At 47.9% G+C, this 25,005-nt stretch overlaps 1 protein-coding gene across 1 annotated transcript in view; it reads right to left on the bottom strand.

The window, feature by feature from the left end:
• MVB12B (multivesicular body subunit 12B) overlaps positions 1–25,005 on the bottom strand; it is a 174,148-nt gene that overhangs the window by 140,353 nt on the left and 8,790 nt on the right. The window contains exons 2-3 of the mRNA XM_034663731.1: positions 24,677–24,911; positions 11,944–12,066 (exon numbers count right to left, since the gene is read on the bottom strand). Coding sequence (XP_034519622.1) covers positions 11,944–12,066; positions 24,677–24,911 — 358 coding nt within the window. The remainder of the gene's footprint in view (positions 1–11,943; positions 12,067–24,676; positions 24,912–25,005) is intronic.

Raw genomic sequence — 25,005 nt, 5'->3', positions numbered from 1 at the left:
AAAAGAAAACTAGAGATCAATATCTCTCATGGATACAGTTATAAAAATTCTTAACAAAATATTAACAAAGAGAATTCAGCAATAAATAGAAAGAATTATAACACCACAACCAAGTGGAATCTATCCAAGGTTTGCAAGGCTGGTTCATTACTCAAAAATCAATCAATGTAGTATACACATTAACAGGCTAAAGAAAAAAACCACATGATCACATCAATCAATGCAGAGAAGGCATTTGACAATATTCAACACCCATTACTATACAAGTTCTCAGAAAAACAGGAAAACAAAGGAACTTTCTCAACTTGATAAAAAACCATCTACAAAGAACCCTACAACTAATATTATACATAATGGTGAAAGACTGAATGCTTTACCCCTATGGTCAGGAATAAGGCAAGGATGTCCACTTTCACCACTTCTATGCAACACAGCACTAGAAGTTCTAGCCATTGCAATTAAGCAAGAAAAGGAAATAAAGGCATACAGGTCAGAAAAGAAGAAAGGATAATGTGATAGTCTACACAGAAAATCCCAAGGAACATACATTAAGCAAGGTCTCAAAGTTCAGCAAAGAGAAATATACAAAAGTAAGTTCAGCAAAGAGAAGCATACAAAAATCAATTATATTTCTATATAATAGCCATGAACACATGGACATCAAAATTAAAAATACAATTCCATTTACAATTGCTCAAAATAAAAAATGAAGCCCTTAAGTTTAATATACCAAAACATGTATAGAGCTTGTCTGCTGAAACCTACAAAATGTTGGTGAAAGTAATCAAAATACTAAATAAATGGAGAGAATATTATGCTCATGAATTGGGAAACTCAGCATAGTAAAGATGTGAATTCTCAAATTTAATATTGTGACGTTGTGATTTATAATAAGAAATATATATTTGGGGGCGCGTGGGTGGCACAACGGTTAAGCACCTGCCTTCGGCTCAGGGCGTGATCCCGGCGTTGTGGGATCGAGCCCCACATCAGGCTCTTCAGCTATGAGCCTGCTTCTTCCTCTCCCACTCCCCTGCTGTGTTCCCTCTCTCGCTGGCTGTCTCTATCTCTGTCAAATAAGTAAATAAAATCTTAAAAAAAAAAAAAAAAAGAAATATATATTTGGTCTTCACCCATGGTTCCTGGCTCACAGCTCCCAAAACCTTGGAATTTCCTGAGCAATAAGGGCAATGGAAACATCTTTTGTTACAATATTTGGTCTCTTGCCCTCAGTTCCTGAAACTGTTTCAGAGCCATAAAGGTCAAAGAGGTGTCCTATTGTTCATAACAAGCCCCTTTCCACCACAACTGGGTGTATGTTAATGAGGTGACTTTTGAAAAGCTCCTAAGGATGGGGGCTCCCAGGAGAAACAACCATGAATAAAGGGTTGGAAATTTCAGTCCCACCCCTTGATTTCTGGGAAGGGAAGAGAAGGTGGAGGTTGAATCAATCAACAATGGCCAATGATTTAATCAATTGTGCCTCTGTAATAAAGCCTCCACAAAAACCTGAAAGGATGAGGTTTGGAGAGCTTCCAAGTTGGCAAGCACATGGAGATGTGGAGAGAATGGTGTACTGGAAGAAAGAGCATAAAGGCTCCATGCTCTTTCCCCACGCCCTAGCCTACACATCTCTTCCATCTGGCTGTTCCTGGGTAATATCCTTTAATAATAAACCAGTGATCTAGGAAGTAAAATGTTTCTCTGAGCTCTGTGAGCCACTCTAGCAAATTAATGGAACCCAAGGAAGGGGTAGTTGGAACGTCTGATCTATAACTGGTAGGTCAGAAACACAGGTGACAGCCCAGCTTTCTGACAGTCTCTGAAGTGGGGAGAGGGTAGCCTTGTGGGACTGAGCCTTTACCCTGTGGAATCGGATGCTATCTCCAGGTAGACAGGGTCAGCATTGCTCAGCTATAGTACATCTAGAGCTGGTGTCTAGAATTGCTGGTTGTTGGTGTGAGGAACCACCCCCCACATTGGAGTTGGGTCAGAACCCCTTTGAAATGTTAGTTCCCATCTCAATTCTGGCGGGATATTTTTTATAAATATGGACAAGATTATTCTAAAATTGCTATGGAAAGACAAAGGACTTGAATAGCTGGAACAATTTTTAAAAAGAATAAAGTGGACGGTATCATTCTACCCAATTTTAAGACTGATTACAGAGCCTTGGTAATCAATACTGTGTGGTATTGGGAGAAGGCGAGACACACAGAATGGAACAGAGGAGAGAGCCACACAAACATGCCCAACTGATTTTTTCTAAAGGCTCAAAAGCAATTCAAAAGGAAAGGTTGCCTTTCCGACAAATGGTACTGGAGCAGTTGTTCATCCATAGCAGAAAAAAGAGAGAACTCAGACCTAAGTTCATACCTTGTACCAAAGTCAAAAACGTTTCACAGACTTAAATGTTAAATGTAAAACTATAAATCCTGTAGAAAAAAAAATAGGAAAGAATCTTCAGGATCTAGGGCTAAGCGAAGAGTTCTTAGACTTGACACCAAAAAATGGAAAAATTGGTAAGTTGGACTTAGTCAAAATTTAAAACTTTTGCTCATATGAGACCTTGTTACAATAAAAAGACAAGTACAGACCAGAAGAAAGTATTTCCAAACCACATAACCGACAAAAGACTCACACCTACAGTATATAAGGACACTTAAGACAGTAAAAAAACAAACAATCCAATTAGAAAATAAGTAAGAGGTGAAGTGACATTTCAGCGAAGACACAGAGATGGCAAATACACATGGGAAAGCATTCGATGTCATTAGCCGCTAGAGTAATACGAATTAAAACCAAACGACTTGTCACTACACAGCTATCAGAATGGCTAAAACAAACAAACAAACTAGTGACAATTATAAATGCTGGAAAGAATGCAGAGAAACTGGATCATTTCTACATTACCGGTGGAAATGTAAAATGTTACAGCCACATGGGAAAAGAATTTGGCATTTTCTTAAGAAATGAAACATGCAGCTACCATGTGACCCACAGCCTCACTCCTGGACATTTATCCCAGAGGGATGAAAACGTGTTCACACAAAAACGTGCACACAAGTATTTACAGCAGCTTTACTCATAGCTCCGAACTGGGAACCACCAGGATGTCCTGCAATAGGTAAACGGTTAAGCTAACTGTGGCACAGCCATACCAATTCATACTGTTCAGCAATAAAAAGTGCAACAGATGAATCTCCAGAGAATTATGGTGCATTTTTGAAAAAAGAACAGCAAAAAAGCCAATCCCAAAAGGTTACATGCTGTATGATTCCATTTATATAACATTCCTCAATGACAAAATTACAGAAATGGAGAACAAATTAGTGATTGTCCGCGGTTAAGGAGGAGGTTAGTTTACTCCTGGAGAGATAAACAACCTGCCTATGAGCACAGTGTTTATATGTAAACCAACCAATCCTGAGTCTCTATCCCTGCCCATCTCCTTTTCTCAGGCTCCTTCCACTGTCCCCCTACCCTAAATCACCCCAGGGCCAGGGTATCTGACAACTAGAGACCATCCTTCATAGCCCAGGGCCTGCTGAAATTAGTTCAACTAGACAGTCCTAAGTCTGCTCACCTGACCTGCCTTGCCTTTCTCATAGAAACCACAAGAAAGTCTCCAGCTCATGCTTCCGCCTTATTCCCTCTGCCTCCTGCCCCATGCTGGTGCTCAGCAATGTTCTGTATCTTGACTGTATCGGTGTCAATATCCTGATTGTGACGTTGTACTAGAATTTGTAAGAAGTTACTCCTGGGAGAACGTGAGTAAACACAAGATCTTTCCATATTACTTCTTAAAACTGCGTGTGAATCTACAGCGATCTCCAAATAAAAAGTTGAAATGAGAAAAAGAAAAGAAAAATTAAAGCAAGCCCCTCATCTTTTCCATTAACCCAACTCACTGAGGCTTGTCAGGGCCTTTCTAAGTGGTAAAGAGGAAGTGTGGCACCAGAACAGTGCACTGTTTCTCAAGTTCTCCCCACTTTCCAACAAATCAAGTGGGGAGCAAGTCAGTACTGAGAAGAAAGTCTTTGGGTCAGAACCAAAACGTAGAGTTGGTGGGACAGACGCCTGGAAGGAGCAATGGAGGCCCCTCTTCCTGAGAAATGCAACCTAAGAGCGCACCTCTGGGCCGTCTGAGGCCGGGGCTCTGCGGGGCACAGACAAGCATGCAGGGAGAGGCCAGCGTGACCCCAAGTCTGCTAACCCAGGCTGCAGGAAACAAGGGCCCAAGGGCTGGTCACAAGATCACTGTCCGTGTTTTCAGTAATTCTCAGTTTAATGTATTTTCTAACAAAACAAAAGGGAGGAACACCTGGTGCTTTTTCTCAAAACAATCTCTGGGTCTGAAAATAAACCAGTGTGTGGGGTGGGTCTCTGCCCGTAGTGGTTTCCGCTCTGGACAGGGGAGCGGCGGGGAGGGGACCGGAGGCCCCAGCAGGAAGCCACTGCCCCGTGCTTCTGCTTTTGCTCCGTGGAGGCAGAGCTTCGGGAGGGCAGCTCCTCGAGGCCACGGGCTCTGGCTGTCCTCCGGCCACGAGGAGCACTTGGGCTGTCCAGAGGGCCGCGTGACAGCTGGGACCAGAAGGGATGTGCAATGACATCCCAAGTTTTCCACATGAGGCCCACCATATGTTTTTAATAAGATACTGTTACCGTCTTCACAGGCTTTGCATGTGACTTTTTAAGAATTTCTTGAGCGCTGAATAAAAACCCCAACTTGCTAGAACCTGTTTCAGCATTTAGCAGATTATTCTTTTCTTTCACTGCTTTGTTATGTAGGACCTCATTTGCAGGCTTAGGACTTTCAACGTACCCCTCTGCATGCCCCCTAGACCCAGCCCACTGGCCCAGAGGGGAGCTGGTCTCCCCGAGTCCCCCCAGTGCCTCTCACGTTTGACAGTTCAAGCATCTGAAACTTCTAATTATTTAAAAGATCCCAAATACATTTAGGGCATATATAAATTATTCAGGTCCAACAGTTTTTAAGAAAGGTTTTGTTGTCTAATTAGTTTCAGAAATAAGCAGCAGTGTGGAGAGGAGGGAGACAGGGGAAGTGCAGACTTAAGGCATGACTGGCCCATGTCTGCCCTCAAGGCCCACTCACCAGTCATGGCCCGTGACCACGGCCGGCTCCCCAGCATACAGCGCCAGCAGGGAGCACAGGGCACGCAAGCATCACCTCCTGGCTCCTCTCTGGCACGTCCTAGACGCTAAGTCCTCGGGCTCTCATGGGCCCTCCTTCTCCACATAGTCCTCTCTCCCATAGGTCCTCAGCCCTCTGTCACTCTGGTTCCTTCCCATCGGCAGCTAAGCGTGCTCAAACCTCTCCCACCTTTACACAAAGGAAGAAAGACTTCTGACCTCACGTCACCCTACAGCTGCTGCTTCCCTCTCTCTCCCGTCCTTCGAGGCCCCCCTCCCACTTCAGGCGGGCTCTTCAGGTCCACTCCAGTCTTGCTTCCGAGCCCACTACCGAGTCCATAACCACCTCCTTGGCATTCACTCAACAGAAACCTTTCAGCTTCATTTTACTTCACCTTTAGGCAACTGTGAAAGTTAACCACCACCCCTTCTTCTAGAAAGACTCATTTTCCTTCAGTTTCTTAGGAATTTTCACCTACTTTTCTGGATGCTCAGCCCCGGTCCCCTCTTTAGGGCTCCCTTCACACCCAGTACTCAGTGACACTCCAGGGACCACCTCCCAGGAACACCTCAGTTACACGGTGGTCTTGCCAGACCTTCAGCCCTGGGGCCCCTCGACAACTCCGCCTGGATGTCACACGCGCGCCTCCGCGTGCCCCAAACTGAGCCAATGGCCCTTCTCCACCCGCGCCCACCTGGCTCTGCACGTTCCCCTTTCAGCTAGAAAGCATCGGCACCCCCGGCTGCCCAGCAAGATACCCCTGCATCATCGGGGCCCTTCCTTTCCTCACCTCTGCCCCCACCTCCCAACACTCAATCAGGTTTTTCCTGTGAAAGAATACGTATTTGGATGCCCATGTCCCTCAGATCCCTGTACTTTGTTTCCATGGTGACTGGTCAGGCCACTCTCACATCCTGCACTAGCATGGAGCCTCCAAACCCTCACCCCTGCCCCGGTACCCGTATCTTCCAATCATTCTCCCTGTTGCCCACACCGAGTGACCTTCTTAGGTCACTTCTTAGCACTTCTTAGCACATAGCTAAGAATCTCTTCTCCTTGAAGTCCTTTGACCACCCCCATCACCCTCAGAATAGCAGCCAACTCCTTTGTGCTGTGATCCAGCCTCATCCGCCCTCCCAGCCTCACCTCTGACCTCACCTCCGACCTTCCACCTGGTGGAACCCAACCTTCCCAGACCTCGGATTCCCAGGGCCTCACACAACAGCAGCTGGCTGACAAATATTCGTGAAACCAATGCATGAATAAATAAATGAATGAGTAATGTCAGAAAAAATTTTACTACGGAGCTAGTCAAATGGGGTTTTGAAGGAGAGGTAAAATTTTACCCAAAAAGTGGGGGGTGGAGATACAGGAATTCTGGAATTCTGGAAAAAGTAGACTCAGAGGTACCATGATACAAAGTTTCTGCTTATTCTGAATATAAGAAAGTGAGAAGTTCAGTGAGGCCAGAGAAGAAGCTGGAAGGTACACTGAAATCCATGTGCCAGATGAGAGTCTGGATTTTTGTCCTACGTGGTCTCCGCTTCTCAGGGATGACACACTTCTTGCTGGCTAGCATCACAACAAGTGTGCATACTATTATTAGGCCCTCACTCCTGGAGGGGTGCCTACTGGGAGAAGTTCCAGGACGACAGGAAGTTGGGCACAAAGCCTGGGGGAGGGGGAGACTTGTCAATTCATTCCCTGCCCCCCCAATTCATTTTACTCACTTTCACTTTAGTGAGAATAGAAACTGACAGAATGTCACAACCTTTCGGGAAGGCAATCGGTAACGTTTATCAAATTAAAATGTGAATACCGTGACCCAGTAATTACAACCTACAGAATTGTTCTTTGGATCTAGTAGGACAATCGTGCCGGCATACATGTGCAAGGACCTTGCTTATCGTATTAAAAACAAAAATTGGAAATAAACTAAGTGTCTTTCAGTGTGGGATTCTTACCCAAATTTTGGCACAGCCAGATAATACAATATTCGTTATTAAAAGGATGAGATGCATCTACACGGACTGACATAGAGCTATCTCTGCCCACAATATGTTATATTTTAAAAGCTAGGAGAGGGGTGCCTGGGTGGCACAGCAGTTGAGCGTCTGCCTTCGGCTCAGGGCGTGATCCCGGCGTTATGGGATCGAGCCCCACATCAGGCTCTTCCGCTATGAGCCTGCTTCTTCCTCTCCCTCTCCCCCTGCTTGTGTTCCCTCTCTCACTGGCTGTCTCTGTCTCTGTCGAATAAATAAATAAAATCTTTAAAAAAATAAAATAAAATAAAAGCTAGGAGAGTATGAATAGTACCATTCCATTTATATTTTTAAAATATACTTCTTTAAAAACCCACAGACATACACACACACATCCCCAGAGACTTCCTGAAGTCTAAATCAGGAGAGGCTGAAAACAACAGAAAAGGCTAGCACAGCCCTCCCTGAGGTAGACCTGTGGTGGCCACATGTAGAGATTATTTAAGAATGACTTGATTTAGTCCAGTGGTTCTCAAAGTGTGGACCCTGGACCAGGAGCATCAACATCACCTGGGACCTGGTTAGGACGAAATTCTCAGGCCCCGCCCCAGACCTGCTGCCGCAGGAATTCGGTGTGTGGGGTCCTCTGGGACCCACAAAAGCTTGAGAATCTCCCACTTGGACATCTGCAAGTAGTCACTGAGCTAAGGGATAATCTGTCACTTTGGGGTGACTGTGCCATAAAGACGCCTGTGGACAAGCTGAGATTTCTCTGGAAGAGAATGGAGGAGGTCTTAGATTGGAGAGAGGAAAAAGAAAAAAATCTCCTACTCTCCCCGAGGCTGAGATTCCCCTCTAAACGTCGTTCTGGGGTAGGCGGGATGAAGGCAAAGTCTGGGTGAGTACGGGGTCAAAGGACACTGGGCCTTCGTAGCACATTCCCATATTCTCTGAGTTTTACTCTCTCATTCCCCTCATCCTCAGAGCTCCAGAAAAGTCTCCTGAAAAGTGATTCAGGTCTCAGCTGTTCTGTGGGAAACCATGGCAGGTCCCAGGAGAGGGGAACAGTAGGGAAAGCAGCGTCCATCCCCACTCAGGCCAGAAAGGTGGGAGCAGCCACTGCCAGGTTAGCAGGGAGCTGTACCCAGCCAAAGGCAGCCTCACAGATGTCACCAACAAAAATGGCGCAGTGTGGTGGCCAGGGAGAGAGCCAGAGCCAAAGAACCCTGAGCACGCTTGAGGCAGTGCCCTGGGAGAGGCTCAGAAAACGCTGGAGGACAGATACTTGGCAGGTCTCAGGACAGAGAAGAAAGGGAGGGACTTCTAGAAGTAAGTTGGAGTGAGTCCATGCTGTCATAACCTGGAATTTAGCAAGAAAGGTGGAAAGGTCTGGAAAGTGGGATCTGACAGAAACAACAGTCTGTTAGGACTTCCCTTCCAAGCACTTACCACAATTTTATTTTACATTTATTTGTGTGATCGTTTAATTCTCTTCCTCTCCCTCTGGATTGTGAGCTTCGTGAAGGCAGGACACTGCATGTTTTCACTCACTATGTACCTGGTTCCTAGCTGGCACATAGTATTTACCCACAAAACAGGTTGGAGAAATAATTTAAATTAAAAGAGTCCAGAGCACTTGATTATTCTTTCTCTGTGTTGTTGACTTTTTGTTTTGTTAGTTTTTGCCCAAACAGCATATTATCATATGAAAGTATGTTCCCAAAAAGCACATTATCAAAGGAAGCTATTTCTGTTTTGGAGAGCGTCATCTCATAAATACCGTGTGGAGGCTCCAGTCTCTGAGTTGTAAGAACTTGTTTAGAAAGGCAAAAGGATGTAAAAGTTAGGATGTATTTCACTAGAAATACACAGAAACAGACCCACACTGGTCATCAGTTATGGCCAGCCTGATGCCCTCAGATGTCGCTGTATCCCAGAGTGACCTCGAAGTCAAAGATGAATTCTGCACAGAAGAGTTTTAGCATGAAGTGCTTCTAGGACATTACGATTCGTTGAAAACTGACCATCCACATATGGTAAAACAGCGTGTCCCACCTTCAGCAAATCCCAGGCATCTACAACACAGAGTCAGTGCGCGGGTGCTGGGACGTCACAAGGACACACGCGACACCCACCCGCCCTCTGACGACAGGAAGGATCATCACCAGTCACTCTAAGATCTGAGAGTGTGGCAGCGGAACAGAAAGGGCAGGGGCTTTCAGAGAGGACTGCAGAAATAGGCACAATAAATTGAGAAGTTTAGCAAATCATCCCCAGCCCCTTAGCCTAAGAAGCTTCTCCTGACCTGTAGAGAAGTTATGAAATTAAATTTTTATAAACACACATGTGGCATCTCTGGCTTCAAACAAGCAGCAAGGCATGTGGCCATGCTACCCGGGGTCGGCAGTCTGTCCAAGCCAAACTTTCGGGGCTGCGTGGTCACAGTACTGAACACACTCTGGGCGCAGGAGGGATTCATCCTGCCGCAGATGGGCAGAGAGGGGCCTCCACAGTCCACAGCAGGCTCCCTCAGCCCCTGCAGCTCAGTCTAGGCATCTCCCGCCCCCATAAAATGCCTCACATTTGGGTTTGGAGGTTGAAGTTCTATGAAACTCTGGATAAAAGGAATGGGAAGTGCCTCTTCTTCCCCCTGTCCTCCCCCTGCCCATTCCCCTTGAACTCAGTGTCAGACCTCTAGGGAACCAGATCCTATCTGAGAACAGCCCAGTGGTCAGTACAAAGAGTCGTCTCCCACCCCTCTCCCTGTAAGGGCTTTCAGAGGGAGCTCGGACACTCTCCGTCTCTGCGTGCAGAGGGAGGCTGGGTAATTGCCGGGCTGACCCTCGGGAGCCTCTTGCCCTGCTCACCTTTCACTATAATGCGTGGTACGGCATAATCATGAAATGTGCTTATTAATTTTACTCATTTGACACTGCGCTCTTCTGCCCTGAGCTAGATGTTAGGAGAAAATGATAGGGATAGATTCTGCTCCTGTCAGACTTACCAAGACTTTCAGAAAACCAGACTATCAAAGGCCATCTGCCACCCACTAGCCAAGCTTTCAAGATGACCCCAAAGGTACAAGCAAAATGTTAAAGACACAGATCAACAAAGGAGAACAGCAAGAAGACGTGGAGACCCATGCCCTGGGTGTGAGCCCCCCACATAAGCCCTCCCAGGAGAGCAACCCCTGAGCCAGTCCTCCCAGAGATCGCGAGCACTGAGCCCCTGCCCTGATTCATGACTTGCTGCTTCATATCTAATTCATCAAAAGACACTTTGGCTTCTCAAATCAGGAACATTTTTATTAGCTTCCCCAAGAGTTTTATGGCACAAAGCCATATCTAATGATTCTATTTTATGGCAAGTTATACATTCAAACGGTGCTTTGAAGTCAGACAGCAGGTAAGACTCCAATCTTTGTCAAAAAAGATTCCCTTGTCCTTTCACTTTTAAAATGTTTATAAGCTTTCAAACAGTTGGGAAAGTGATGTGGAACATTTTAACAGGCTTCTCCTTCCCTGCACAGGACCCAGCGCTGGCTGAGCCAATGGCTACTACAGCGTTCTCAGTGGGGGCTGCTTTTGTCCCTCTGTCCCCTCCACCTAGGGACATCTGGCAATGTCCACACACATTTTTGGTTGTCACTACTTGGCGGGGGCGGGGGGAGGATAATGCTACTGGCATCTAGAAGGTAGAGGCCAGGGATGCTGCTAAGTCCTAGATATGTGACACAGGACAGCCCCCCAACACAGAATCATCTGATTATCTGGCCCAAGATGTCACAAGTGTCAAGGTTGAAAAACCATGCCTTAGGGCTTCCTCTGGACCAGCAGTCGTACCCCTCCCACCCCAGGGACATCAAATGCTAATCTAATCACGGTGGCAGGTTTTCAGTGCTGGCTAATGAGCCTCGTATTCTTTTTATTCTTATACATTCTTGGTGCACGTTTTCAATAAACAAGAATAAAACGCTGTCTTAAACAAACTAAGGAAAGTGAAAATAAGACCACCTTAGAATCTCAGGACATATGACCACAGTCATTGCTAACTAAACCCTCCTAATGTTACTCTGCACCTTTTAAGCTTGACCCAAATTGCAATTTATCTATTGAAACAACAAAAAAACCCAATTCCAGCTGTCAGTACTACTGAACACCACCACAGACGCCTGCTGGAAAGCAAAGCAAGTTCTCTGCTAAACGGTAGTGGTGTGATCAGTCACAGCAGCAGACTTAGAAAGGGTCTGGTCCTGATTCCCCACTCCCAAGGACTGGGCCTCCGTCACTTCACCTGTCGGAGCTTGGCTTCTCTTAATCAGTAAAGTGGAGATAAAGCTACTTGCCCTCCTAGCCTTCCAGGGAACTGTAAAAGCCAAATGAGTTCACAGGGAGGAAACTGCTCTGCAAACTGTAAAGAGCTATAAAAATGTAAGGCAGTACACTAATGACACTTATACACGCAGGACAAGGATGCATATGACAAGGGTTTTCAGACTCTTGGATCCTGTTCATGAAATTTCACAACTAGAAGTGAGTTTAGAAATCAACAGAGCCAACCCTTTAGTTTTACAGAAGGTGAAAATGGCTATCACAGAGGTCAAGTGACTTGGCCAAGGCCAGGAAGCAGCCCCACTGGAGTCAGGTCCTCTGACTCCCAAACCAGGACACTCCCCACACCTTCCCACTGGTGATGCCTTCCCTCCCTGTTTAAGTTCCCCAAGGGAAGGAGCACATTTACACACAAGGTTCGGGGGTCTTGAACACAGGAGAGGAATATTGGTTGAGTCAGCGCATCTCGACTTACTACATCATAGCCTGTTGGGGCTCGGTTCCGAGAAGCCACCACCCCCACTCCTGTGATGGGATCCATCGACGTCTCTGGCAAAGCTTCTGAAAGGTCTTTGACTTCAGGCATGGTGGATGGGTCCTGGTTCCAAAAAGGAAAAAGAAAGCACAAAATTCAAACTGACCATTTAAAGTGAACGATACAAAGTCTCAAACAAAACCAGAATCTTGGGGCAAATATCCTGAGCTATGCTCCATATAACTGAACTGGCTGAAGGAGCCCTGACCTTACCTGACCATTTCCTCAGATCAAGAACTCAAGTCATCTCTGACCCTTGTTCTTCTCATGTTGGCTCTGAACACTGGGCTAACGTAGTTAACGAGATCCTGTCCCTGCTCGGACAGCTAACTTTGACTCAAACCCAGAAGCAAGCCATTCTTAACTCTCTCAACAAGTTGCCTGACTTCCGAACAGATACCAGCAGCTTCTGTGAGGATAAAGCAGACACAGCTGAATTTAACCCCACTGCTCACTTCTGTCCCTTACAGTATCTCCTTGTGCAGGTGCAGACTTCCAAACCACAGCCTCTAGCACAACCAAGCGTGGACTGTTCAGTAGGCAGAGCTTTGCAAACTCATGGAAGAAAGTGTTCTGGGAATGTAGGAAAGGAATGGCATTCAAGTCCAGGCTGCATGGCTTACTGGCTGGTGACTGAGCAAGTAAGAGGTCACAATACTGACAGTCGCAGAACTGCCGTGAGATCTAAAGGAGTCACATAAATGAAGGGCCTGGAGGAGTCCCTGGCACACAGTAGGCACTCAACAAAAAGCAGATGAGACTGGCACGTTTGGGACACACAGGTCCAGTGTAAGTGGCCAGAAATGTGGTAGGCGCCATTCCTGGGAGGACTGGCAGGTGCCTTTGTTGTGTTTAATCCCACAGGTCATGTGGGCACTTACTCAAAGCTAAACACTAACAATGACCATAATTCTTGCTGGGCACTTTGGGAGAAAGGGAGGGGAAATGGAATTATTATTCTGCTGCTGACTGCCTCTTGATGTGACCAGAGGAGACAAGGAGAATATAGAGAGCACTGGGTCTGGGCAGCTGGAGTGGCAGAGCACCAGAAAGCAAATAAAAGAGGTAACACCTTATGTAAATGACTTTTAGTACTTTTAAAAGGACAAGCAGTGAAAAAGAGCAAGTTAAATTCCACCTCCTTCCGCAGCAATTAAATTCCACTGGCTGTAGGTCTACCAGATCCCTCAAAGCTGGTTACTGCTTCTAAAGCAAACCAAACACCCTGCCTAAGTAGGCAGGGGGAAGAAATATTCTTAGTTCTCAGCCTAGAATCAGAATAGGCAGAGGCTATTAAAAATGACTGCAGCCTTCTAAATGGGAACAATCAGAATACTATATGCAAGTCACCCATGTAATCAGTGTCCCCTGAAGCCCACAAAAGGCTCCGGAAACAGACTCGTCAATGAAATCGAGCCAAGCCTCCAATCAAGCCTAGGAAGAGCCTGGCAGCAGCCACACTCTCAACTTCTGTTCATGACAAAAGCCAAACTAAGTTATGCTTTACTTAATCCTACTGAAAATCAGCTTCTAGAAGCCCAGGGCAGGGGGCAGGATACCGTGCCACACCACTGCATCATTTTCTATTTTCAAATTTCATTTACCAGGCAGGTTTATATAAAGCACCGGGCTTGGTGCTTCCTGCACAAAGTAGGCAGGAAGTAAGTATTTATTGAATGAATAGGCATGCATGCCCCCCAATAAAGAAGGTTTAGTGTTAAATACCTGCATCAGCCCAGTCCAAAGCAAACACTAATCAAAAAGTATCGTCACTTGGAAAATCCCATAATACTGGTAGCATGAAAATAACACGGCTGCAGTTTGAAAAATACGGGTACCTGCTGTTGGTTACCAAAACGCTTTGCAATTAACAACTCATTAACAGAATGTACAAATTCTGCCTGTGCTAAAATATCATGCTGTGAATTTAATAAAGAACATCCGAGGTAAGGTTTTTTTTTTATTATTACTATTAAGATAGTACTGCCTCTACTATGTGTGTGTGAGAGAGAGAGGAGGCAAGCATGGGAATAAATAAGAAATATTTTATTTGCTGATAGATTCCCGTCCCCGGGTCACGACGTCCTCGCCAGGCGCAGGTGACAACGGCTCTCCCCGTCCGAAGCCCCGCGGTCAAGGGCAGTGGGGAAACTCGCCCCCTGGAGCCCCGCTGCTCCCACAATGCACCGGGGAGGCAGCCCAGCCGCAGGTTCCAAGATGGCTGCGGGCTGCCTCCGGCTGAGGCAGACAAAGGAGCCGGCGGCCTGTGCCCATGCGTGCGCGGTCGCAGCCCAGCCTGCAGACGGGAGGATGCGACAGCAGAGCATGAGCACAGAGCATCTTGGATGCACGCCTCCTTCTTTCCTTTCCCCCCAGTTGATGTACCCTGGGGATCAAGGCAGCCTTTGTGAAATACAGACAAATGACTCCTCGCGGCACGGGGCCGCGGCCGGCTCGGCGGTGGAGGAAGCCCCACCACCAGCAAAGGAAGCTTTTAATGAGAAACGCCCAAGATATCCATGGCAGAGGCAATCACTCAAAGCAGCTTGCCCTGAATTACATATTTTCTGACTGCAAATTACTTTTAACAGCGTCTCTACCGTCACTTCAATTGACCTTCCTAACAAAAGGCCATTTATTAACTAGCACTCCACGTTTCCCGGGCTGTGTGGAGCCTCGAGTCAGAAGGGATGGCACCGCCGAGTACTCAGCCGCCCAGGGTCACAGGCCAGGCCTCGGAGAGGGGAGAAGAGGCCATTAATGCAAGCCTGCAGCGCAGCTCGGCCGGGGAGGGGAGAGGAGGAGCGGGCTGTTGAAGACCAACATTAACCTGTCTGGCGAGAGGCAATGCTGGTCTAAACCATAAAATACCAAGGCCTACTTGCCGCAGCCCCTGGTTTCACCCTGAGCAGCTCCGCAGCAGACGCAGACCCACGTCGATCTCTAAATCCTAACCGCACGCAAAACACACTCACACGCCTCGGCTGCGGTTGTACAGCACTCTGCAATTCTCAAAACGCTTTCTCGGGCTCCCTCTTGACTGATGATCACACCAAACCTGGAAGGGGGCTGGGTCTTATTACCCCGATTTTAGAGAAGACAAAACTGAGGCCCAGAGTTGTCGGCTGCCCTGCAACTGGCAGCTGGCCCACCTGAACAGGGCTTCCAGTCCTCCCTCCCACGTGGATCTGCTTTCCGTGACGCTGTGCAGAGAGACCAACATCCCATCTGATACCCAACTGAGAAAGCAGTTTCAACACTAATTATATTTAAAAATGCCAAAGCTCTTCTTTTTCCAGCTATAGCCCAATAAGTGAAGCAAGGGGGAGAAAAGTACAGAAAGATAAAAGTAACATGGGATTAATTTTCCTCACACCTCAGTTTCAAGATTCAACATTTCCCTCATAAATAATTTACAACAATAAAAATGAGCTAAGGCCATGTTTGTGTAGGATGGAGGTAAATTTAGGCCTAATGAGGGAGATCTGAGCACTGCACAGGAGGGAATAGGTTGATGTATAGCACCGTGTGCGCGCAATCGACAGCACACAGGGGCTCCATTACCAACTAGAAGTCGCGAGGCCCACCGGGAGGAGGGGGGAGCAATTTAGGGAAACTTCTACCATCCCAGCTGTGGTTGCAAGGGGAGTCTCTACAGGGAGAGCCAAAAGTTGACCAGTATTTTAGATGACAAGACAATGGAGGCTGAGATTTCTCAGAACTACAAGATTGAACCAACCTGAAATTAAGTCCATTCTCAGGAAATGCCAGGTGAGGAGGCATCAAGGTGGTGATGGCACCTGGGAGTCACGTCTGCTCGTGGGCACAGAGAGAGTGCAGTGGCAACACTGACCTTGAGCCGGTCCTCCTCATTTAACCTCGTAGGTCATCTGGCCCCAATCCCCATCCCAATCTCTACTCCAGGTGCATGGCCAGCCTCCACTCTATCATTTCCAAGGTTGGGGGCTGCTATTCCTGTGTCTGCCCCGAGGGGATTTCTCTGCCAGGCAGGAGAGTATGTACGGATGTGTTGTGGGGTGGTGTGTGTGTGTGTGTCTGTGTGTTGCACGTACATACTGGGGCTACAAAGGATCAATTAGGGTGGTGTTTTTCTAGGCCAGGAGGATTTTTTCCATGTCATGCCCAATGAATACTATGCAACCAGGCTGGGTAGGAGAAAACCCGCCTCCTGCTTCTGCCTGCAATGCTGTGAACAGTGCCTGGGGAAGGCCCCAGTACCCAGCCCTGAGCACCTTGGCGATGCTGTCATCCCGGGTTCACAGAGAAATGAACTTTAACTATAAAGCCTCTCATACAGACAGCACACTGCTCCCTTGTAGCTGATCAAAGAATTACTACAACAGTGTGCTTAATCCCTAAAAGTCAGCAGTGCTGGGCTTAACTGATGCTGAATATTGTTTCAGAATCAAAGGCGTGCCTCCCGGCCCCAGTCTGGGAGAAAACTAAGCTACTGTATCACAGTTGAAAACTCAGGGGAACTTTGATATCATCTCTGTTTAATTTCCCCAGCCCTGTGAGCCTGGGGTTTATCTCGTTTTATCAACTCCTGTACTGAAATCAAAACCCAACTAACAGAGCTCAGACCTCTCTCCACTGAGGCCCTTCCAGCAGCGGGGTGGGGTGGGGGGCAACAACTGCAGGGGGGAAGGTGGCGCTGCCGTCAAAGGAGGCACAGCAGGAACCCGGGCTCGGCCTCCCTGCCGTGGTGAGGAAGGCTGGCTCAGAAGCAGCGCCAGTGTGGCCCACCAAGGGCTGAAGGCGTGACTCACACACAACTTTTGAGGAGAGTAATTTCAAAGTATTGGGGGGGGGCAGGTTAAATTGGGCTACTGTAATTGAAATGACAAATCCAGTGGATTAATTAAGTCCCTACAGAAGGATGAACTTGCAATCAGCTTCTTTGAAATCCAAAGTCAAGGGCACAAAAGATATAAACTGTCTGCCTACATCCACCAGCTTGCGGGGCTGGGGAAGAGGAGTGGATAAATATTTCACTTGCCGTGGGAACCTGACCAACAGTTGGGTGGAGACTGAGAACGGGCTGTCCCCCAATGAGAGCTGCTGCTGTGCCCATCATGGGCGCTCTCTGCCTGTGTCCTGTGGCAGCGGTGGTCGGCAAGAACCATGCCCCCTTCTGGCCCGTGATTACTGGCACCTTTTTGCCCACAAATCTTTAGCAGGTATAGAAGGACACGGCCCCATTCCTACTGTGGGGAGGCCATGGCCACGCTTCACCAACACACATCACGACACATACAAACACACAAACTGGGCCGCCTCCATGCAGCTAAGGGGCACAAACCTACGTCCTCAGGAGATGGCAGGCTGTGGCCCGAGTCCATGCAGCACCCAAGCGAATGGCCAGCCGGCTCTTGGAGCTGCTCATGGAGGACAGTGCACAGGCTGAGGCGTCCACTGCGGAACCTCAGAATGGCATCCTGGTGCCTCCTGCCCTTGGTCTGGACCACCTTCCCCGTCAGAAGCCAAATCACTCTGACAAACACTGTTGAGTATGGTCAGGTGGCAATGGACCACAGGCTACTGGGAAGGCTGCTAAGATATTAGGAAACTAAAGCAAATATTTTTCTAAGCTCTCCTAGATCGCAAAGAATTTTTCAGCTAGGGAACTAACAATGGCGAGCACTTCCTCTTCCCCAGTAAAGGCCTGTTACTTCTAATAAAAGAATCCGGTGTATAAATGCACCCATTCTATCTGACCTATGCTTAGATTTCTATTAACCATTTGTATACCAAACAGATTTTCCACAAATCATGTGATACAGGCCTAGGGTTCATGTCACTGTAGCTCATACAGTGCAAGGCCAGATCCCAGAATTTGCGCTCCAAAAATAAATCCGGGATCAAGTTCTACAGCCCTGCCATAGCCCAAGCCCTGCCCTTGACAGGCCCGACTCAGCACAGCCAGGGAACCCAGTGCAGGGGGTGGGGACCAATCTCCAGTACACTGTGCACCCCACCCCCACCTGCCCACAAACACTGCAAACGAGGGTGAGCCCTGCCCCCTCCCATCAAGTGTTGGTGCCATATTGTGCCCTGGAGAGAAGGAAGATGGAGAACCTCGACAGAAGGCAGGTGCTCTACAAATGGAAACCATCCCAGGAGGACCTAAGAGACACCCTCTCTTGATGTTCAGTGACATAAGGTAAGTCTCACCCTTACCCTGACTTACAGAGTAAAAATGCCAGTATGTCACCTCAATGCCAAGCAAATGGGCTGTCAGGTCGGAAATCATCAGAACACCTGGCTTCAGGTCAGCCAGGCACGTCCCATCATCACCACCCTCCTCTCTGACTTTCACAGGGGTCTTGAGAGTTTCTTTTCATATGTTTTGTCATCTAATTTTTCTACCTGCAGGCTTCCAAAACACCTCCACCGCCCCGACTTTTCTCCTGAGACTCAGAGGCATACACCTAGTGTCCTGCTGGCTGCTGCCACCCGCATGTCTGGGCTGAACGTGTCATCCTCGCCCTGAGGCATCTCCCATATTCCCAGTACCTAGCAGGACCTGGCACACAGCAAGCAGTCCACAAACATTTACGGAGAGCTGTTGTGTAAGCACTGAGGGAGAGTTTGCAATGATGATGATGGACAATCCAACATTCTGGAGCAGGGACTCAAACACTAGCAAGCGTGAGTCACCTGGAGAGTCTGTTAAAAGAGACTCCTGAACCTACTCCCAAAGACGCTGGTTCAATAAGTGTAGGATGGGGCCCGAGAAGCTGCATTTCTAACAAGCTCCAGGTGACGGTCAGACAGCTGGTCCACAGTCTGAACTCCGAGTACAAGACAGCAGGTACTCATTAGATGTTTGATGAATGAATGAACAGAAACAAAAATGAATGTAATTATCCACGGGGAATACCCTCAGAATGAATCCTTCAGTATCTCCCTCCCCAAGCAGGTCAGGCAAGAGCACCTAGTTCCTCCCCTGTGACACCCACCCCACAATTCAAAATCCAGTTCACATTCTCCCCAAACCTTCCCCGATTGCCTGGCCACACAGCTGCTCTCACTGAGAACCCTGCTGTTCACCAGGGACGTGGTCTTAGCACACACATGCATGCAAGCACACGCATGTATACACACACGGAAGCACACAGCCTTGCCTCTCACAGACAGTTATGGCACACTTTCCCCAGCAGAACAGTAGTTGTTCAAAAGTGTTATGTCCACCCAGTGTCTAGCTCACAATGGGTGCTCAATAAATGGATTATGGGGTAAGTGGGTGGGTGGGTGGATGGAAGGAAGGAAGAAAAGATGAATCAAGTTCCCATCACCCTTTCAAAACTGTCCCTCTTTCACTGAATTAAGAAGGGCACACAAAGCATCAAGGGCAATGGCAAGAACAGACCTGTGGACCCCTTCTGATGACAGCGCCAGGCTGGGCATCCGTGAGCCCAGGACAAACACCACAATTCTAGGGACAGGCAGGCTCCAGAGGAGGGGAGTCGGGACTGCAGCACTCCCAGCAGCTCTAGAAGTGATTGTGACTGAGTCTGGGCAGGCTGGATGAAGGCCTGGCAGGGGCCAGGGGGTCTCCAGGCTGGTTGCACAGAAGACTCCCTTAAGGAGTTAAATGAAAACTACACCTCCCATTCCAACCCCCAGGTTGTGATTTAAGCGGTCTGGGCTTGGGCCAAGACTGGATAATGTACGGCCCAGGCGAAATGCTACTGTGCTGGCTGGTATGGTGACGAAAAAGACACGGCCACAACCTGTGGAGTTCCTAGGCTGGGGGAACCATCTCAAAGAAAGGGACTGCACATGAGGGGATACTTCCTTCTGCCTGGTGAGTCAGGGAGATAGGAGGGAAGAGCAGGCACTCAAGCTGGCCTCCTGGAAAGACAGAGGGTGCCGAGTAGTGAAGGTACTACGGGCACAAGACGCCGATCGGTAGCGACGTGAAAAAACGCAGACCACCGGGGGAACTGTGGGTAGCAGATGGGCTCTGAAACAAGCTTATGAAATGTTTAAACAAACAAATAAACAAATAAACAAAACAGTTAAAAACCTGTCTGCATTTCTCTGTTATCTCTAAGGTCTAAGCAATGACACAGAACTTCAGGAAGGAAAGAAGAGATTCTCAAGTCTTTCGTTCATATTTCCTCTCCTGTAACTGAACGCTTCTCAAACCCATGCCACTTCCCTGCAGACTGCCATGGGCCTTGCATTAGCTCAGTGGGGGAATGGGAAGTAAAGCAGAGGAATGGACAGGGCACTTGCTCTGGAGTCAGAGGGACCTGAGCTTGAATCCCAGCTCTTGCACTGCATACAGCTGTGTGACCGCAGGCACGTTAGCTAAACGGGGCCCAAGTGTTCACCCCCCTAAAACTGGAATAATAGATAATAATATTTCCTCTACAGGGTCATATGGTGTAAAGAACTTGTAGAACTTGCATCAAAAGAAACAACTGACAGTGAAATGGACCACCTATGGAATGGGAGAACATATTTCCAAATCACATATCCACTAAGAGGTTAAAATCCAAATCTATAAAGAACTCCTACAACTTAACAACAACAACAACAAAATACTTGATTAAAAAAAAAAAAACAGGCAGGGGCGCCTGGGTGGCACAGCGGTTAAGCGTCTGCCTTCGGCTCAGGGCGTGATCCCGGCGTTATGGGTTCGAGCCCCACATCAGGCTCCTCTGCTATGAGCCTGCTTCTTCCTCTCCCACTCCCCCTGCTTGTGTTCCCTCTCTCGCTGGCTGTCTCTATCTCTGTCGAATAAATAAATAAAATCTTTAAAAAAACAAACAAAAAAAAAACAAAAAAAAAAACAAAACAGGCAAAGGACTTGAGTAGACATTTCTCCAACGATGATATACACATGGCCAACAAGCATATGAAAAGATGTTCAACATTACTGATCACTAGGAAACGCATACCCAAATCACAACGAGCTGTCACCTCATACCCATCGGGATGGCCACTATCAAAAGCTAAAAAATTAGTGTTTGGTGAGGACTGGAAAACTGGAACCCTGGTGCACTGCTGGTGGAAATGGAAATGCAGCCACTGTGGAAGACAGTATGGGGATTCCTCAAAAAATTAAAAATAGAATTACTATAGGGTCTGGCAATTCCATTCCTGGGTATGTCCCCAAAAGAACTGAAAACAGGGTCTCGAAAAGATATCTGTACATCCGTGTTCACAGTGGTGTCATTCCCAAGAGCCAAGAAGTAAAGGCAACCCAAGTGTCCACAGACATGGATAAGCAAGACGGGCATATACACGCAGAATATTATTCAGCTTAAAAAGGAAAGTCTGGCACATACTACAAAGTGAACGAACCCTGAAGACATTATGTGGAGTGAAATAAGCCACTCATAGAAAGACAGACACTATACAATTCCACATACATGAGGCCCCTAGATTAGTCAAATTCACACAGAAACAGAAAGTAGAATGGTGGCCGCCGGAGCCTGGAGGAGGGAAAATGGAAGCTGTTGAATGAGTGTAGAGTTTTGCAAGATGAAAAAGTTCCAGAAATGAGCTGCATGACGATGTGAATGTCCTTAATGCCACTGGTTTGTACACCTGAAGATGATTAGGGTGGTACATTTTATGTTCTGTGTGTTTTACAATTTAAAAAAGGCATGTACAACTGTGATTTTTGAGTTCCAGTAAGCAGAAGTACAACCCAAGGTTCTTACTAAACACAAAGATTCTGGGGCCCCTTCCCCCAGATTCTGATTGAAGGTCTGGGTGTGAGGCCCTGGAATCTGCATTTTCATAAACATCTTAGAGATATTTAGCACACTAAAAATTCATTTATCCTGCTCTGGTTCTAAAGGATCAAGGAATATTCTTTTGAATATTTTGCTTTGCTGATCAGTATCTGTTTAAAACACACGCACACACACATAGTGTGTGCGTGTGTGTGTATAGAAACATCTCATGTTGATTCTAGCCACAGCCCGACAAGATGGTCCTTTGGTCCTCAGGGAAGTAGGAGCTACAAAGCTTGAGTGTGTGACCCCTCGGCTCCAGGCCCACGGGCCTCTCACATTTCAGCCGTACAAGCTCCACATCCCACCAGAAGTGTGTCAGGTAAACCAAACACACGCCCACAGGATGTCCCCAACAAGGGAGGTAATGTCAAGTACAGCCTGCAGGGGCTCTGCCTCCCACGTAGCAGAGCGGAGGAGAGCGAACACAGGCAACCCCACCACAAACAGTGCAGACGACGCAGGGAAACCACAATTCTCAAGGGCAGCCGCAAGCAGGCCAACGAGAGCCAGTGGGGCCAGTAAAACATTGGCCAGGGAGGGCCTCAGAGAGAATAAGAACAGCCTGAGAGAGGCAGCTCATTCAAGGACCCCAGGCCTCCCCTCCCACAACCCAACCAGCAAAGGAGACTCTGCTCATTCAACCGCAACCAACTAAATACAGTGTTCTCAGCCCACCACATCAGCCATGTAGTCATTTGTTCTCTTCATCGTCATAATAGCACCTTTGACATTTCCCATGCTTGACTCCAACTCCATCATTACTTTCCAGTGTGGCAAAGGATGTCGCTCTTTGAGCACGCAGCACAGAGCACTTCTGACCTGCTAAGGCAGAGGGGCCCACGACTTTTGGATTCGGACTCCCCCAGAGGCAGATCTGCTATGAAACAAATAGCAATGAACCTTCAACCACCCCCGCCCCTCACCCCTTCCAAGGTCCTGAGAGGGGAACCCACATGTGTTCACATGGTCGGATGGTTTTGTAAAATGTACAAAACGTATTTTTTTTCTTATAACCCCTCCCCACTCCAAACTGTCTAACCCAGAAAACCAGGGTCTGCCTCTGGCTTCCACCTAAATTTAGTGAGGACTCCCCCACTCCCTCTGCAGTGCCACCCGCATTCACATACATCAACTCATTCAGCCTCCTAGAGTACGTTATATTCTCAAGCCACTTTTACATAGAAGGAAATCGGGATTCAGAAAGGTTCTGTGAGGGGCACCTGGCTGGCTCACATGGTTAAGCGTCTGCCTCCAGCTCAGGTCACGATCTCCAGGTCCTGGGATTGAGCCCCATGTCGTGCTCCCAGCTCAGTAGGGAATCTGTTTCTCCCTCTCCCTCTGCCTCTCCCCCTGCTTGTGTTCTCTCTCTCTCTCTCAAACGAATAAAAAAATATTTAAAAAGAGAAGAAGGAAGGGGAAGGAGGAGAAGGAGGAGAAGGAGGAGAAGGAGGAGGAGAAGGAGGAGAAGGAGGAGAAGGAGAAGGAGAAGAAGAAAGTTTCCATGAGGTTCCATGACCTGCCTAGGGTCACTGGGATGGCAGGAAGTAGACTGAGATTCAAATCCAAACCCCTAAACCCAAGCCCCGTGTTCTTCTTACTCTATGAGCCCCTCCTAGTTGTCCTAAGGAGAGCTAAATAATAACCAGAAACACAAACACACTCTAAAGAAAAAGTAAAAACGAAGCTACTCTTCTGATTAATAAGTTAAACACTTAATGATAATCACTAACTTTTACTGATCACTTGCCCTATGGCAGACACAGAGCTAAATGCTTCTCTTGCAATATTTCTTTCACTGCTCACCATAATCCTATGAGACAGATATTAGCCTCACTCTACAGATGAGGAAACTGAGGCTCAGAAAATTTCATTAACGTACGCAAGAACACAAAGTAAGTAGGAAAACCAAGGATTCAGCTGCGGTCTAACTCTAAAGTCCTTGCATTTAACCATGGTGCACTGTTGCCGCTAGAAGCGGGGAAAGCCCGCCAGTGAGATGGAGGCAGGCAGGGAAATGCCTTCAGCATAAATCAGAAGTGTGGCCTAAGAGCTAGGAGGAAGGAACGAAAAATGTTGATCAGAAAAGATGATTCTGGGCTCAAATAAACCAATCAACTGCTTCACGTGGGACTTGATGCCCAGATCCCAGCAGAGGTCCCATCTCTCAGAGGCCCCATTTAAATATTCTGTGCATGGCCCAGTATCTCAAAGTGCCACAACAATTTCGAGTGAACAAGAAAGGTGTCCCCTGTGTCCTGTAACTAACCTTCTGAGTACCCTGAGCTTTTTGGTTTGTCTGGGTTTCTGCAGAGCACATCCTCTAACCTTTCTAAAGCTTCTCTGGTGCAGCTGATAAGACTGTTTTCCCCCGTTAAAATGAGATGAAATCCAGCCAGCTGTCGAGAAATGTACGATGAGATTATACTGAGAAGGAACCACCAGAGACAAAGGCCCCTAAAGAGTCGCTGGCCTGTTGTAGCTTTTGTGGCAGAAATCTGAGTGGGCGCTGGTTCTTGGGTGGGGGTGGGGAGCAGAGAAGGGGCAACAGCCATTTGCCTTTTGCCTTCCTGGGGCCTTCCTCTGTTGCTTGCTGAAGAGGCTGCTGAGAGGCAGGGGACAGAAGAGTCACATCTTTAGTAGTGAGAAAGGCTGATAATTTAGTTAGAGTTGTCTGTTGGTAACAAAGAGGACAAAGATGCTCATGGGTCTGCCCTCTTCACCTGGGCCTGTCGCCGGGGATCTGATGTCCCCTGGTGCCCAGCAATAGCTCTTGTCCCAGCTCCTACCCCTGAGCCTCACTTAGGCTGCAGTCCTTATGGGGTGCTCATCAACACACCCGCCACACTTCCAGGACGGGCACTCTGGGTCTTGGGTGCCCAAGCCGGGCACCTCACCTTTAGACAGGTGCCCTGGCATTTGGCTGTCCTGTCTGCTGTGTCCAGGTCACAGATGAGGCCGCACCCCAGATGATGCTCAAGGCTCAGGCGCAAGCTGGTCTGCACCCACGTGACCACAGAGAGCTGGACCCCAGGCTGGGCCAGTGAAACGACTGTCCCCAGCCTGTGCAGGTGGCCGCAGCGGCCTGGGCACAGGTGGGCCGCCTCACCGCCTACCCCGGCTGGGGTGGCTCTCGGGGACCCTCACCTGTCCGGCCCAGGGGGCCGGGGAGCACTGCTGGCATTAGGGTCCCTGAGCTCCCTCCCGCCTGTCGGCCGCAAGGCCG

This window comes from Ailuropoda melanoleuca, chromosome 7 (assembly GCF_002007445.2).
Source record: "Ailuropoda melanoleuca isolate Jingjing chromosome 7, ASM200744v2, whole genome shotgun sequence".
Lineage (NCBI taxonomy): Eukaryota > Metazoa > Chordata > Mammalia > Carnivora > Ursidae > Ailuropoda > Ailuropoda melanoleuca.
This window is presented reverse-complemented; position numbering and strand designations above follow the sequence as displayed.